Source organism: Numida meleagris, chromosome 17, assembly GCF_002078875.1.
Source record: "Numida meleagris isolate 19003 breed g44 Domestic line chromosome 17, NumMel1.0, whole genome shotgun sequence".
NCBI lineage: Eukaryota > Metazoa > Chordata > Aves > Galliformes > Numididae > Numida > Numida meleagris.
In genome coordinates this window covers 10425197-10442293 of record NC_034425.1, presented here as the reverse complement: position 1 = coordinate 10442293, position 17097 = coordinate 10425197, and the positions used below count along the sequence as shown (strand labels likewise).

Below are 17097 nucleotides of genomic sequence, written 5' to 3'. Positions count from 1 at the left end.
AGAACTGGCTCTACCACATCCCTGAGCAGCCCATTCCAGCACCTGACCACTCTCTCAGAGAAGAAGTATTTCCTAATGTCCAACCTGAATTTCTCCTGGCGCAACTTGAGGCCATTCCTTCTTGTCCTATTGTTAGTTATCATAGTATCATAGAATTGCTCAGGTTGGAAAGGACCTTCAAGATCATCAAGTCCAACCGCAGCCTAACCATACTGCTCTAACAGTCTACCACTAAGTCATGTCCCCAAGCACCACATCCAAACAGTTTTTAAACACATTCAGGGATGGTGACTCAACCACCTCCCTGGGGAGCCTGTTCCAGTACTTAACAACCCTTTCTGTAAAGAAGTTTTTCCTGATATCCAACCTAATCCTCCCCTGGCGCAACTTGAGGCCATTTCCCCTTGTCCTGTCACCTGTCACCAGTGAGAAGAGACCAACCCTGCTCTCACTGCAATCACCTTTCAGGTATTTGAAGAGAGCAATGAGGTCTCCCCTCAGCCTCCTCTTCCCCAGACTAAACAGCCCCAGTTCCTTTAGTCGCTCTTCGTAGGGCATATTCTCCAAGCCCTTCCCCAGCCTTGTTGTCCTTCTTTGGACCTGCTCCAGCACCTCCATGTCCTTTTTGTACTGAGGTGCCCAAAACTGAACACAGTACTGGAGGTGGGGTCTCACCAGTGCCGAGTACTGGGGCAGGATTACTTCCCTAGTCCTGCTCACCACACTATTCCTGATACAAGCCAGGATGCCATTGGCCTTCTTGGCCGCCTGGGCACACTGCTGGCTCATATTCAGCTGACAGTCCATCAGCACACCAAGGTCCCTTTCTGTCAGGCAGACGGAATGTGAGAGAAGAGACCCCACCTCACTACAACCTCCCTTCAAGTAGTTGTAGAGGGCATTAAGGTCACCTCTGATCCTTCTCTTCTCCATACCGAACAGTCCCAGCTCCATCAGCCCGGTGCTCCACACCCCTCACAGCTTTGTTGCACTCCTCTGAACACGCTCCAGGGCCTCAATGCCTTTCTTGTAGTGAGGGGCTGAAAACCGAGCACAGTACTTGAGGTGCAACTTCACCAGGGCAGAGTACAAAGGGACAATCACTTCCCTGCGCCTACTGGCTGCGCAACCTCTGATAGAAGCCAGGATGCCATTGGCCTTGGCCACCTGGGCACCCTGCTGGCTCATATTCAGCCAAATGTCAACCAGTATCTCCAGGTCTGTTTCCTCTGCACAGTCTTCCAGCTACTCTGCCCTGAGCCCATAGCGTTGCCTGGGGTTGTTGTGGCCAAAGTGCAGGACTTGGCACATGATCTTCTTGAACTTCATCGCATTTGCCTCAGCCCAATTATCCAGCCTGTCCAGATCATTCTGAAGGACCTTCTTATCCCCAGGCAGATTGACACTTCCTGCCAACTTGGTGTCATCTGCGATGACTAAGGCATGAGTGGCTTCTCCTTAGGAGGCCTAAGTAATAAAGGAGTGTGTGTACTTTCTCCCCATTGATTATTTTTGGGTAATAATAGTGAAGCAAATGCTTTTGTATCATAGAGAAGTTCAGCACTGACTAGCCACAAAAGCATGGGCTTTGTCATATCTGAATTGATGGCATCATACAATTAGCTAAGGCAATTAAAATTTTGTGTGTTTAGGTATAGACATGAGACATTATCCCTTAGTAACAGAGGAAATGTTAGGAGTTGAGTTTATTGCCTGAGCTAGACATTTAATGTTTGTCCTTAGGTTATGGGGCCTGGTTACTAAGATGCCAGTGCAGACCATTGACAGACATTTTAACTTTGTCCTAGACTGTAGCTAGCTCCCAGGGTGGTCTTAGTCTCACAAAGTAGTACTTTACTGTGAAGCAGCTGTGCATGTTAGCTTTTTATGACATTGCATATGTTAAACATCATGTATAGGTAGAGTATGGCGCAAAACTGATAATAACGCTGTGTTTTGAATACTCTTTTTTTTTTTTTCCTTCTGAAAATAAATACTTTAAATGAAGGATTTCATTCTTACCACATTTCTGCTTCCCTAAATTAGATGAAATAGGGCTGTTGTGAGCGTGTGCTCATCAAGTCATGGTAGCTTCATTGCCGGGACAGAATGTGAAAAGCTGCATAGTTCAGTAGCCTGTAGTAAATTAGCAGTGAGGTAAGTGCAGTTTAGTAATTTCTGCTAGGAATCATTTCACCTCAGCGTGTATACCTTTGTTGGGCTCTTTCATGCGACATTTCAACTTCTTAATTTTCTTTGTTATTTTCTTTTCCTTGCTTACTCCACAGATGGTTTTTTGGAAAGATTCCTCGAGCAAAGGCTGAAGAGATGTTAGGCAAACAGAGACACGATGGTGCCTTCCTTATCAGGGAGAGTGAGAGTGCTCCTGGGGACTTCTCTCTCTCGGTCAAGTAAGTAGTACCCAGAAGCAATTGTGTGGTAATCAGGACACTTGATACTCATTTTAACTCATGGATAAGTGATGGTCAGTGCTGAGGAACAGCAATAATCAGATAGCATACCTGTTCTTCCAATGATATGTATTTTTGTCCTTATTAAAGAGGAAGTATAAATATGCTCTGTTTTGTAATGACCCTACATAGCTGACCTGGTGGTGTGTTGCTGTCTGACTTAGGTGTTTTCAGGATTATTTGTTAATTTGTTTGTGGATCCCATTCCTCCTCCTTACAGCTATGAAGTGCCCAGTGTGTACATGTTCCCTTCCATCCTCCTTTGTTCCCTCTTCCATAGCACAAATTGTTACTCTGTCTTTGGGTAGTACACTTCCAAATATTTTTCATGACTGCTTGGCACATGCTTTGGGGATATTCATGTTACCTAGCACTGGGACATGGAGCTATAAAAAGAGTCCTTTTCCCTGTCTCTCAAATGCATTCCACATTCACAAAGAATCTCAGTCTAGTAACAATGAAGGAGGGAGGAACAGTTCTCATCCTTGTATAACCTTTCTAGAAGTGCTGGCTCTTAATGAGCAGCAGTTCCTGATAGGATGTGAGCCATGTCTAACTATCTCACAATAAAATAAAAATAAATAATAAAAATAGAGGTATTAGAAACTTACAGGAGTATGGGATGTAAGGTAAGATAGGAAGGAAGGAATTCTGTCCTCAGCAGCTGATTTTTGTCTTTCTTAACTTTCTGTAATCTTCCCCTTTCCTTCCAGAAATGAACAGGATTTTCTTTAGAATTACTCGATCAGATATTTAGATTATTCACGCACAGTTCCTTGTTTGCTGTATTTTCTGCTCCTCTTTGGGCTGTACCCAAGTTTTGTCATCCTGTACAGCAGCCCTGAGTCATGCCAACAAATTGAATTAAAGCCACTCAGTTTAGAGAGATGTTTATACTTCTGATGGGTACAATAATCTGAGCTGGAATGCTTGATGTGAATGGAAGCTTCACTGCAGAAATTGCATTCCTTCACGAAACCTAAGGTTTTAACTGTGTCGCTCTGCCTGTCTTGTTAGCTTAGTGTTGCCACCTGGTGGTAGTTTGTCAGTTGTTTTTTTTTCTAGAGGATTAATTGGGAAAAGCTTTCCTCCACTCACTCCTAAGAAGTCATTTGCAGGATTTGAAATGATGAGAATCTCTCAGGTTGAAGAGGAGACAGCAGAGGCAGTACTCATTGATTGTTTCATGTTATATTTGTAGCCAAGACAATGTCTACGCTTTCAACCGAAGTGTAGAAGCTCTTCATGCCAAGTGGGGCATATACTCCCCACCTGTTTTCAGTGTTTTTGTTTTAGACTGAAGTAGAAGTAGCAGTGTGCTGTTCATCTGGAAAGTCCTCGTAGACCTCTTCGGAGTTGCACTTTACATAGAATAAAATTGTTGAAAAAGTAGCGTCAGTTGAATGCCATCCCTTGTCAGAAAAACAGAAGTGGAGAAATCTGTCTGTTTTGCAAGATATCCTTTTTCATAAGTCATAAGTTCAAGCTAGCTTCCAAAAGAGACAGTCCTGCCCTACTTGTGGTAGTTCTTTTCTTAGCAGTTTCCCTATGGTGGGACTGACACTTGTGTGTTTAAATGGTACTGTGTGAGGGAGGGACTGAGATTATGCAAAGTACGGGTCCATAGCAAGGGTAGTGCAAGCCTAAACTGGCTTGAATCGTTTTCTGTGTCTGAAAAGCTAAACTAAAGCATGTGTAGTGTTCAACTTCAAAATCTTGTATTTGGGCATGTGGAGTGTGGGTGCTATGGTGCAACTACTTTAATGTGACCTCTCACCTCACATGTGGTCCGTGGCCTTTGCGCATTCAGTGCATTGTCTTCAGCAACTCTGATGACTGCATACATGAATCAAAACATACATGTATTTGACGCTAGCAATGTAGCGATACAGTCTAAAACAGTTGTCACTGTGCATGTAACCTTGGATGAGTGTTGTGACACGAGAAATCCTTGACTAAAATGCCTCAAACTTCTGCAGCTTCAGGGTGGTTTGAAAAGCTGGTTTTAAACTGAAGTCCTACTATTAAGAAGAGTGCGTATGAAGCTTGCAGAGTTTTTTCAAAATCAATTCAGTATTTGAAGTCTGTCTCTGATTACCGATTTCTGTAATGTACAATTGCCAAATGGTTTTCAAATATCATCTTCACAGCAACTAATTGATACCTGCATTGTCATTGTCACCAACTATGTCCTGAATGACCTTTTTGCTGTAAAGTCTCACAATCCTGGAAGAGTGCTCAGTGACTAACAATGTTCTTTTCTGTATTGTGTGCTCCTTCCTCCCAGGTTTGGAAATGATGTGCAGCACTTCAAGGTGCTTAGAGATGGGGCTGGCAAGTATTTCCTCTGGGTGGTGAAGTTCAATTCTTTGAATGAGCTGGTAGATTATCACAGATCCACATCTGTCTCCAGAAACCAGCAAATATTTCTACGGGATATTGAACAGGTGCCACAGGTAAGAGAGCTGTTTCCTCAGAGCATACTTCTTAAACTGTTGCAACCACGGTTTGAACTGGAATTGTATCTTAGGGTATATGAATAAGGATGGAGAAAAATTGACTTTTTTTTGCCTGTGGAAGTGTATTTTTGGATCTTGCTGCCAGAACTGTACTGGAAAATAATCTGGATGTTTGTGCACAGTCCATCTGCTAAAACTCCCGGTATCCATTTCTGGCAGTGTTATTGTTGCTGCTTGAACACTTGGCCCGTGTTAATGTTTATGGGTACTGTTGAAGTAAGATCATCCGATTACTGTGAGTTAAGAATATGTTTACTCCTGGTTTAGGACACAGTAAGAAAGCACAGTTTTGTACTGGTTTGTAGCAAGAGCTGTACCCCTCGATAGCTAGTGAAATTTTAGTAGTGGTCTTGCCTGAAGAAGTGGCTACAGGTAGTAGCATATGTTTTGAACTTGGCAAATGTAAAAAGGATCTGGAAAACTACTGCTGAGTATCAGGTTGTATCTATCTTCGTTTTGTTCCATTTCCCAGGACAAACAAAATGTTAGGTTGGATACAACTGCCTCTGTATGCAGTGTTCTAGTTCTAGCTTGAAGAGATGTGGAAACTTGTACTGCTCTGTGGGTGCTGTGGTCAGCCTTTGCCACAGTTCGTCTGAATTAACATGTGGCTCTGCACTGTTTGGTCAGTGATGAACAGAGAATGAGAAAAAAGCTGGCTGAAAATGGCAAACAGCATGAAGATACCTTTCCAGACTCCTAGTTTTAAGAATGCAAATGCATTTTTAAATGAACTTGTAACTTTTCTGTAGGAATGGAAGCATTTTCTGACCAGACAAAACACTCTATAGCAAAACTTTCTGATACTGGAACAGTTTAAGGAAAATGTATAGAATGCCAACATTCAATTTTGAGGAGGAATTTTGTGTATTACAGTGGCTAGGTAGGTTAGTAATACTCATATTGTCATTTGGTGTAATCAGGGCCAATAAGCAAGAAGACAATCATAATTCAGTAGAGCATGGAGTTTTATAGTAAGTTGTCAACACTGGAAAATAAATACTAGAACATCTGAGACATCTGCTGGTTTTATTTGGCACTTTCACAGAAACTTATTGTCTTAGTTTCAGCTGGGACAGAGTTGTTTTACTTCATAGTATCTGGTATGACGCTGCATTTTTGTTTTAGGTAAAAACAATGTTGATAACACACCAGTGTTTCCAGTTGTTGCTGAGCAGTACTGTACAGAGCCACGAATGCTTCAGTTTTCTCAGTTTCTCCTACCCTCCTACCCATGAGGGGAGGCACAAGGAGCTAGGAGGCACAGGGGACCCAAGGAGATGAGAGGGGACAGAATCAGGACAGCTGACTTAAACTGGCCAAAGGGATATTCCATACTGTGTGACATCATGTGGAAGAAAAGTTTTTAAAGGGATGGGAATTCATCTCTCTTTCTTTCTCTGCTTGGGAGCCCCCGTGCAGAGGAGGTATTGATTGGCAGGTGGTGAGCAATTGCTTGTGTGTCACTTCTTATATACATTCACATATATATAGTCATTAACTATTATTCTTTTTCCTTTTCTCTGTCTTGCTAAATAGTTTTATCTCAATCCATGAGTTCTACTTTGTCTTTTTTTTTTTTCCTGATTCTCTCCCCCATCCCATTGGGAAGGGGAGGAGTGAGTAAATGACTGTGTGGTGCTTAGCCACCTGCTGGGTTAAACCATAACACTTGTTTTTTTGTTGTTTTTTTTCTTGCCCTAAGACCTTCTGTAGACCGTACTTTCCTTTTTAATCATCTTGCTACAGATGATGAAGGCTGGCTTTCAGGGAAATGAAACAGCCCAAATGTTCACTGTTGAAATCTGGTATAAGTTAACATCCTGCTTGAGGAAGCAGATGTATTGAGTGCTGAGGATGATTCTCATTCTACACATCTTTTTTCTTTGTTTTCAGCAACCAACGTACGTTCAGGCTCTGTTTGATTTTGATCCCCAGGAGGAAGGAGAGCTGGGTTTCCGCCGTGGAGACTTTATTCAAGTCCTTGACAATTCTGACCCCAACTGGTGGAAGGGAGCCTGCCACGGACAGACGGGCATGTTTCCACGCAACTATGTGACCCCAGTGAACCGGAACATCTAGAGATAAATATTAGAGATTATTTAAAGAAACAAGAGAAACAATAAATACACATACAGAGCCTAACTGCAGCCAGTGACCTAAAATCACACGGTGATAAAACCTGAGTCACCTTTCACCATGAGGTGATCCTCCTTCACAGTGTGGAACTTTGGGGGGGTGGGAGGGAGTGGGGAGAAGAGTTCAACTAAAACACCAAAACTTATCATTAAAAAAAAAAAGAGAAAAAATGAAAATAACAAATTTCCTCAGCTGCTCCTGGGTTACCCCCTTTCATTTACTTCTTGTTTCACCCTCCTCCTCTGTCCAGGCATGAAGTTTTAATGCCATTTAAAATCCTAGCCATGCAGTTAAAGGGAAAGGGAGAAACTCTGCTGGTATTTTCTCTCTGTAAATGGATCATTTGACATGAAGGGACGTGAGAGGAGAACCAAATCCACAGTCCTGCCTTTAAAAAAAAAAAAAAACAAAAACAAAACAAAAAAAAANAAAAAAAAAAAAACAAAAAAAAAAACAGTCTCTGCTCTTGCCTTCAACGTTCAGCTCTTCTTGCCTGGTGAAGATGAGGTATTGCTCTAATTTCTGTCTCTTCTCCTTTGGCACTTTCTTCTGAAGCTCAGCAGCTTCCAAGCCGAGGAAGGGAGAAGAGTTGTGTGACTTTTTTTTTTTTTATTTGAGTCACAGAGCTGCTTTCAGAAACTCCAAATTAGAACTGAAGTCTGTTATTGCTGTGCTGACAGCCTTTTTGTTTTTTTCTTAAATGTGTACGGTTGAGCACATTCTGTAATTTCTTCCATAGTGCCTTTCCCTTATTATTTTTTTATTATTTTTTAAGTTAAAAGGACAGTCCAGAGCTTTTCAGAGGGCTTTTTTCTGCCTACGTGTAAATAAATACTTTTGGGTGAAAGGTGTAAAGGAGGGTGGCTTTATCAATGGATATTTGAGAAAAATCTACAGAGTTGGAGCTTTGTTCTAAAGATTTGACTTACTCTTTGACTTTCCTTGTTGGAGGAAAAAAAAAAAGAAGGCATTCATTGGCAGCTTAGGCTGCTCAGACATGGGAAGCTGAAACCAGAAGCCTCAAAAGATTTAAGAGAAAGGGGAAAGATATGACCAGGGAAAATGAGGAAGAATATTTGAGAGAGGGAGGGTTAAGGGGGGAAATTTGGGAAAGAGTAGTCCTGAGATGTCCTACAAAATGTACATTCCGTTGATGGAAAACTTTATAATGCAGAAAAACCTCAAGAAACAGTGCTTGAAAACCTTTTTTGCTATTAGTGAATGTTTCTGTGTGATGCATGTAATCGACCTGTCTCTTTTGCCTGGATAGGGAGTATGTGCAGTCGTGTTGCTCTTGAAAAGTGGGGTTGGCATCACTGTTCTCCAGTTCCTCCTCCCTCCTCAGGTCAGTGTTACTGTTAGACTCCCCATTCACAGCAGGCTGTGTGATGACAATAATCCCCACCCCTTCTCATAATGGCCTTCATTGTGGCCATTTGCTCTTCCACCAGAGCAGTGTGACATTAAATTGGATAGAAAGAAATCAAACTGCATTGCTCTCTGTGCCAGTCTTCAGTTGAGTTATTTTTCCTTTTGAGAGCCATTTGGCTGGATCCCTTTGCTCCAACAACAAATCCAAAAACTGCAGTGGAGAGCTCCTCCTGCCCTGCCTAAGTACAGGCAGTCTTTTGTTGGAGGGTGCCTTTTTTGTACTAAATGTTACAAATGTTTTATTTCTGAGACAAACTCTGCCTTACACTTTAATTTTCCAGCAGATGAAAGAGAGAGCTATCCTGTAGAGCATTACTTCTCTCCCCCCCTCCTTGCTAGCTGTCTCTCACTTTCTTCCTTCTTTGTTAAAGTGATTGGAAAAAGAATCTATGGCATTCTACACCTGGACCATTTGATTGTTTCCTTATTTTGGAATTGGTGTATATCATGCAACCTTGCAGACATATGTCTTGTGTGTGTATATATATATTAAAAAAAAAAATCAGTGTTTAAATAAAAAAGGCCTATGTACTTAATCCTTAACTCTGCAGCAGCATTTGGTAGATAGTAATTAACTGTGAATAATAAATATACATTGAATTCTTCACTTGAGCATCTGTCTGTTATTTCAGCTGACCAGAATATAGCTGATGAAGCTAATTTGTAAGTGCTCATACTCACTAGCATCATGACTGGATCACAGCAGCTTAGCTTAGCTAAATTCATTGCTCTTTCAATTTAAGTCAACCAAGATCTGTGTCGTTTATGCTATTGCAAATAGCAAAGAAAGGGGAAAGGAATGTATTGGTTCACTGTCAGATAGGAAAACAGTGCAGAATCTATTAGCAGAATTTTGGGGTGGCACTTAAACATTTCTTCTGCTTTTTTTTTCCTAAGCGCTTTTCCTAATGAGTGGAGTGTCCTTGTGGTGCTGATTAATGTAGTAAGAAGGCAGTAATGATATACTGAGAATGATATACTAGCTATTCCTGGAGCATCTCGCTGAAGGACAGAGGGAAAGATGAGCTTCTGTAAGAATAGCAGCTACAGCTCAGACTTCCACAGGAAGGTTAGTTCTGCTTGGCCAGTGCCTTACAGATCATTTTTATTTTTCTCTTGTTGCCTGAAGCAGTGGAAGTGATCATTCTAATGAGGTGCTTGCTGTTACCTGTCGGCAGCTGCTACTCTGGATCTGCATCTCCTCCCAGCCTTATGTTCAGATAGTGCCTCTGAGCTAGGCACTGGATTTTAGAATACGATAGGAAAACGTCCACTGACAAAACTGTATTTCAGCAATTCCTCTTACTTATGCTCAAATGCAGACATAGTCAAGACATACTGATGACTCAGAAATGCCAGTGTTATTCCCATTATTCGTTCTGTATTTTTCTATTTGTACCAGTGAAGACAATATTTAAATAATTTACAGCATGGGTTGTAACTTTGGGCACTTTTATTTTATAATGCTGTAGCAGGATGTATTGCACAAAACTGTGTTATTCATACCTTGGGCCTCCAATGAAAAGTTGAGCAAAGCTTTCTTTCCTTCTGCTTTAAAGAGGAAAGAAAAATGTCTGTTGCTACTGTAATTATGTGTAAGACCACAGAAGAGGTATTTTCCAACTTTACTGACCCAGATGCCAAAAACGCTGTCAGAGTGCGAAACCCCTAAATCCAACTGCCTTTATCATCAGCCCCTGCGCTGTTGGTGTTCTCGTGTTGCCCGCTCTGCGTAGCCATTGCATTAGAACCAAACCGGAGCAGGGTGGGGGGCAGCCGAGCCACCTCTCCTCCCGCTGCGGGACTACAACTCCCAGCGTGTCCCGCGGCGCGCAGGCGCAGTACGGCGGCCAACGGGCAGCGGAGGTGCCCGGGGCAGGAGGCGGCTAACGCCGGCCTGGGCCCGGCACACCCGGCAGGCAACGGCTGCGCTCGGAGCTGGGTCTCGCGCTTCTCCGGTGTACGATACAGGGCCCGTGGAGCGAGGAGAAGCTGTTTGGGGACGAGGGGGATCTCCTGGGGCCCCGTGCTGGCGGGGGGAGGATGTGGGGTTCTTGGCCCTTCGTGTGCGGTGTGGTTTTGCTGTAAGGGGTAGCGGGCCTTTTAGCGTAGGGTGCCTGGGGCCACAGAGCCCCGATGTGGGAAAGTGGGGCTCCTTACTGACACTGTAGTGACAGCAGGCAGGCATGGTCGGCTATGACCCAGAGGCCAAGTGTGTCTCCACGGTGGAAGCAGCTGCAGCAGGATCAGCATCGGGCTTCGTCACTCGGGTCCTGATCAGCCCTTTGGACGTCATCAAGATCCGCTTTCAGGTACCTGACTTGTTTGGGGGCACATCTGTCACAGAGCAGAGCTCACTCAGTACCGGGTGAACAGGTCACCTGTGTAACCCGGAGCATGATAAATCTGCTGTCAGCCTTCACCGATGCTGCACGCAGTTCGAGGCAGTAGGACTAACCTGAGGCCGCCGCTTCCGTTTGTATAGCTTGTATGGTTGAATGGCGCCTTGTGTTTTTCATTGTTTGTTCTCCTTCCTTCGTTTCCTAAACAATCTCTATCACTTAATTGAATTTCTCTATCATCCTTATTGGTTACTTTAATGTAGTATGCGTGTTCTCATTCTTCAGAGTCCTTTCTGAATAGTATCCCAGTCAGTTCTACACATGATTCTGAGGGAATGCAGAATGCCTTCACTCAGCTTTGGTTGGCTGTTGGGGTTGTGAATTCCTGCATGGGACGCTTGAACCTCATTGAAACATGATCTGGAATTGAACATATGTTCTGTTTTCCTCCAGCTTCAAATTGAGCGGCTCTCCTCCAAAACTCCGGGGGCTAAATATCATGGCATCTTGCAAGCTGTAAGGTGCATCTTCCAGGAGGAGGGTATGCTAGCCTTCTGGAAGGGTCACGTTCCTGCACAGTTCCTTTCAGTTGGCTATGGAGCTGTTCAGGTAAGATGACATCTGACAGGCCCAGTGTTTGTATAGACACTGTTTTCAGACTGACAGAATGAGCCAATGCAGAAAGGTCTAGGTTAACATGGATCTGATTCAAGGCATCTCTAGTCTCAAAGATGTATAGTTAAATAATGTTGATGTCCAGTTCCTAAGTTAATATTTCCAAGCTTTCTGAACGCAGCTTAATTCTGCTTGGCCCGTGTGGAGCACAGTAAGAGCAAACTCAGTTCATTATCAGTTCCCTGGTGTCAAAGACAAGCCCTACTTGTTCCTGACACTTGTCATAACTATATAAGCCAAGCATGTGTAGTTTTTTGCGTTGATTCACATTTTCCTAGCAAGCTGTAAGGGCAGTGAAGTCAGTGAGGCTGATGACAGCATTTTCCACAGTATTGCTATGCTTAATTTATAAGTATCAGCAACATATTTTATGATCACTGGTTGAAAAAGTAATGGGCAGCATGTGTGTAATATAGTAAATAATTTTCAGTATATAGAGAGAGCATTAAAATATGTTTTTTGCAGTTCTAAATGCAAGATGTACCAGAAATATCAGAGATCGCAATACCCCAAGCATTCTTCAGGCTGCTCAGTGATTTTTACAAGGCATTCTTTGAGCACGTGCTCCAGCAGGTTGCAAACTGAAGAACTTTTGAAGGATGGATAGAGGAGGTGGTTATCAGCTGTGGGTGCAGCTCTTAGTAAAATGAAAAAAGAGCAGGAGATCTGTGTCAGTGATAATAAATGACTCCTTGACCTGTGCATGTTTGTTTCTGCAAGTTCATGGCATTTGAAAGCTTGACCAAACTGGTGCACAACGTCACCTCATACAATGTCCGCAATTCCTTTGTGCACTTCGCCTGTGGTGGACTGGCAGCTTGCACAGCCACTGTTGCAGTTCAGCCTGTTGACACACTACGTACCCGTTTTGCTGCTCAGGGTGAGCCTAAGGTATGGCTAAGGATTTGATGTTTGGAATTATAAGCCATAGCAGTAGCAATGTTTTATTTGTTTGAAAACGGGAAGTTTGAAAAATACATAATTGTGTATGCTTACAGTGGGTTAATGTAAAGGAGCAGGTGCTGTTACTGGGCAATGTTTGTGCTGTGGCCAGGATATCCTCTGTACTGTTGGCATAGCTTTCTTAATTATGTTTTGCTGGTCCTGCTTTTGTTTGATTTCTGACAGGTGATCCAGAAAGGCAAAGTTGTCCTTACAAGGATAACTCAAGGATAACTCAATTTTCATTTTGGCTATTGGCCAGTTAGAGAAAATAATCCTTAGTCTGCTGTACATTACGTGTTTGAAACTTTCAACTTACACGGATTGAAGTTTAGTTGATGATGAGGATGATACTTGAAGCTTTTTACCTGCGTTTCTTAATCTTACTTATGCAAGAGTTGATCTCCATGCTGATTAGGTCTGTAGTAACTAGACACATATGAGTTTGTCTCATATGAATTAGTCTCTTGTGGATCAGGCATAGGTTTAAATTGCCAGCTTACTTATAAGAGCCACAAGGGTTTAGCTGAGAATACTGCATGAAGATGTACAAAACCACTTTGTTCTTTGCTCTGTGCTGAAAATCAGTCAGTTGTATTTTAGACAGAGGGAAATTCTTATCCTCTTTACCAAGAAGTATCCCGACCTTTGGCTTTGCTGTTTCTAAGCCTCTTTCACTGGCAAGTCAATGTCTTCTGTATTGTCTAGATCTATCTCAACCTTCACCATGCAGTGGTGACCATGTACCAGACAGAAGGGCCTCGGACTTTCTATAGAGGTCTGACCCCTACAATCATTGCTGTCTTCCCATATGCTGGTTTCCAGTTCTCCTTCTACAACATCCTGCAACAGTTTTCGGAACGGATGATTCCAGATGAAGGAAAAGAAGGAGGTAGGTGCTTAGGACAGTTATACCTGTGATATTAAAAGAAAGTGATGGTGAATATTGTTTTGGGAGACTGAGATAAGCTCAGTTTTCATTCCTATCATTTTTTTTCTATGCAACCTCTTAAAAGCATCTAAATTCCCCACCTCTCATTCATAACCCTGCAGAGATACTACAAGTGTAAGTGGAATTAAGTTTTCAAGCACCTCATGTTTGGAATGGTCATGAAGGAAATGTAGCTAGATGGGAAAGTGAAGTGTCAACAGCCCACGGTGCTTTTTCTTGAGCTGGTGACCGTTTCTTTTGTGCATTGCCACTTGGTAGGTCAAAATCATAAATCAGTGTAATCGTCAAGGTGAGATGTTACATTCTGGCTCCAGTCGGCGTTGTGAGCCCAGTGTGGAAGAATACAGACTGAGGTTCAGTGGTCTAAACTATGCAGAAAAGATGGTGTAACTTTAAAGAGTCTTTCTGGCTTTCCTTCTTTTAAGAAGCAGTTTTGATTTACTTTTAATAACTTTTCAATCTGAAGTCACTGCTAATCCTCTTTTTCCCTCTCTGCTATCTTCTCCTCTTCCTGCTTCTCAGGCAATGTTAAAAACCTTGTTTGTGGCAGCTGTGCTGGAATCATCAGTAAAACCCTCACTTACCCTTTTGACCTGATCAAAAAACGGCTGCAGGTGGGTGGCTTTGAGCATGCCCGAGCAGCCTTTGGGCAGGTAAGAAATGTTTGAATTCTCTGTTTTTCACAGATCTGGATTCACATCAAGACAGTCCAGAGCCGAGTCATCACTAGAGTGCAGTGATGATGCATCAGAAGTACTCGTTGTCTTTGTATATGGGTTGGCAATTTCTAGGAAGCTTCTGTGAGCTAAGCATTGTTCTCACTTAGTAATGGGAATAGCTGCTTGAATATATTGGATTATTTTATGACATGGTCCGGTATACCTGTGCTCTGCCTTGTCATCCATCTTCATCAGTTAAGCTGTCTTGGAGCTGAGGATGAGTTATGCAGACAAAGGAGTTTTAATTTCCTTTATTCTTCTACTTGCTGCCTGTTCTTGTGATTCGGAACCAAATAGCTGGCAGAGGATTATACTAGCTTTATGCTGGGATCACCTGTCTCTCAGGATCATTTTCTGAAATTAATGTTTTGCTAGAAGGAATGGGAACAAAGTATTCAGCATACATCTTATGTATCAGAATGTCCTGAAGTTCAAAGCACATTAAATACTTCTGGTGTTCCTAATCACTGTTCATCGCACCTGGAAATACACTTAAAGGCAAATACAGATCTTTCTAGAAGCTGTCTCTGTTTTTCCCTGAAAAGTAGTTGTCTTCTTTTTTCCTTCAAATGCCCTGGATCTGAAAGTCAAATCAGTCTGCATTTCAAGAAACTCTTGAAATCTTAACTTATTACACTGGGTGGTTCTTTTCTTCCAGTGAGGTACAGTGTTTGTTCTTAGCATTGATGTGTCACGACGTTAAACATTCATGGTATGGCATGATGACATGCAGATAGCTAATTTATAGACTTCTAAGCTCTGTAGCTGTGTTTTTCTTCTGTCAGAGAAGTTGTCCCTTAGAGAGTGAAGAAGATGGAAACCAGTAGCAGCAGAATCTGAAATAAGTGCTTCACAAACTCGCACCATAAATAATGCATGCCATTGTAGCATAAAGACTTTATTTACCTCCAGTAGAACAATCTACTTAAGCCATTGCTGACGCAAAATACATACTTTCCCTCTACTGACACTTAACAAACTGACTCTCTGAAACTTTCAGTTATTTATAATAAAAGAAAAGCATCTCTGGGCTGCATGTCTAGATTATGTTTCTGTGGTATTATCTGGGACTTTCTGTATTCTTTTCCAGGTAGGCTGTCTTGGATTTCTTTTTTAACCTTGCTGCAATTTTTTCCCAGGTGCGGATGTATAGGGGTCTACTGGACTGCATAAGGCAGATCATGCGAGAGGAGGGCCTGGGTGGATTCTTCAAGGGCCTTTCACCCAGCTTGCTGAAGGCTGCTGTCTCTACTGGTCTCATCTTCTTTACCTATGAGCTGTTCTGCAGCCTGCTGTGTGCCCTGAAGAACGCTGACAGCCCTAAGAGGAAGGAAGGCTGAGAGGGGCTTGTTCTTTGGCTACCTGGCGTTCTCCTGCAGGAGGGAAACTGAAGGCTTTACTTTGTCTTTATCATGCTGGCAATGTCAGAGCTCCCAGAACTGCACTAGCCCATAGGAAATGATGTCCTGGGTCCAAGCAGGAGATGAAGGTGACTGCAGTTCTGCTAAATGCAATGAACTGCTTTACTGGAGGCGGTTAAACAGAGCACTTCTTTGTTCTGTCTCCCCTAGTACGAGTATGTATTTAGTGAGGAGGGGAACCAAGCATACAACTAACTACCTAGCAGAGACTGTGCTTTGAGAAGACACTTGGTAAACTGGGTGAATGCCTGTGCTTGCCCTGGATCACAGAGAGGTGTCCTGGATAGCTAGTGCTGCCTCACCAACATAATGCCACTTCTTAGCACTGCATTAGCACAGCTTTATTTTCTTCCTTGTAGCCTGTGGTTCACAGCATATTCTTTTCTCTGTGTTGCACAGGTAGCACTGTACCACTGTTGAAAAGATAGTTAAAACCACTTCAGCGTGCACAGATGCTTGGGTTTTGTTTTCTTTGCTGCCAGTTATTTTTTCTTGATTACAGCTTGCTGGCTGTGCGAGTCGTAAACACAGCATCTTTTAGTGGATCAAGCTAACTCAAGCTTGTTCTTACTTCAACTCTGGTCAGCTTGATTGTATCTTAAGTGTCAGTTTCTCTTCTGGCATGTCTTGTCTCTCAAGATTTTGCATTGGCTTGGTTGTGCTTTTTAGAAATAAACCCACAGGTGAAGAATCCCACTCTGTGAGGTTTCAGCGCACAATTACTTCATGGTTTTTTGTTTCCCTGCTGCAGTGCAGTGAGTGAACAAATGCAGTGTAGATTTAATTTAAACTGTGTTGGAACAATGAAGGAAAGTCCTGTGGAAACTACTGAAGTGTTTTTTAAAAAACAGTTTCCTGTGGCATTTTTACAATAATCAGGGTGTTAATCCCAAATGATCTGGTCAAATTCCAGCATGACCAATTCCATTCTGTTGATGTGAGCTTCTCCAAGTGATTTTGATTGCATATCAGCGTTACTTATCCTGAAAAGCAGCTGTTTCACTGGTGGATGAGATATCCAGTGAAATTCCTTGCAAGCACAAGGCAAATGACTGTGTGTTTACTGTGGTTTGAGATCTCTGAGTGCAAAGTGTCTTACTGCAGATGATTTTGAGAGCTATATAAAATTAGATTCACTGTGCATTGTCAGGGGTAGGAGGCTGATAGATGAGCCTCTCAGAGGGAGTTTTAAATGCATGCACTAAGAAAATGGGCAGGAAAACGTTGACAAGTTTTCTCAGAGCACTTCAATCCCACTGGCATTTTCATGTGTTACACAGGCTCTTCTGAGGTCTCCTCAAAGCGTGCGTACAAGTATTTTGCCTTTGTTTACTGTTTATCCGTTATTCTTGGAAGACATCATAGCCTATAACGACCTGGAGTACATCATAACCAGTAATGAACTGAGCCTCATGACATCCTTCTGAGGCAGGGGAATACTTCATTTCAAAACAGGCATAAACAGGTTGGGGTTGTTACTGTTTTT

General features: G+C 42.5%; 2 protein-coding genes across 7 annotated transcripts in view; both read left to right on the top strand.

Annotated features, from left to right (window-relative positions):
- GRB2 (growth factor receptor bound protein 2) overlaps nt 1-9165 on the top strand; it is a 50462-nt gene extending 41297 nt beyond the window's left edge. For all 5 annotated transcript variants that reach the window (XM_021415125.1, XM_021415126.1, XM_021415127.1 and 2 more), the window contains 3 exons: nt 2289-2411; nt 4759-4927; nt 6887-9165. In XM_021415125.1, coding sequence (XP_021270800.1) covers nt 2289-2411; nt 4759-4927; nt 6887-7072 — 478 coding nt within the window. In that variant the 3' untranslated portion in view covers nt 7073-9165. The remainder of the gene's footprint in view (nt 1-2288; nt 2412-4758; nt 4928-6886) is intronic.
- On the top strand, nt 10398-16415 carry SLC25A19 (solute carrier family 25 member 19). Of its 2 annotated transcripts, XM_021415008.1 has the most exons (7): nt 10398-10520; nt 10741-10872; nt 11356-11511; nt 12298-12468; nt 13228-13411; nt 13994-14124; nt 15330-16415. In XM_021415008.1, the coding sequence occupies exons 2-7, from the start codon at nt 10747-10749 to the stop codon at nt 15528-15530; spliced, it is 969 nt and encodes a 322-aa protein (XP_021270683.1). In that variant the 5' UTR covers nt 10398-10520; nt 10741-10746; the 3' UTR covers nt 15531-16415. The 2 variants fall into 2 exon arrangements, with proteins under 2 accessions (XP_021270683.1, XP_021270682.1); XM_021415007.1 differs by having other exon boundaries at nt 10408-10872.

What these genes read in the sequence shown, in the direction of transcription:
- SLC25A19 (XM_021415008.1), top strand. Translation starts at nt 10,747, where the DNA reads ATGGTCGGCTATGACCCAGAGGCCAAGTGTGTCTCCACGGTGGAAGCA. An exon ending in TCATCAAGATCCGCTTTCAG is followed by an intron (nt 10,873 to 11,355) that starts GTACCTGACTTG and finishes GTTTTCCTCCAG; the next exon opens with CTTCAAATTGAGCGGCTCTC. An exon ending in CCCGAGCAGCCTTTGGGCAG is followed by an intron (nt 14,125 to 15,329) that starts GTAAGAAATGTT and finishes ATTTTTTCCCAG; the next exon opens with GTGCGGATGTATAGGGGTCT.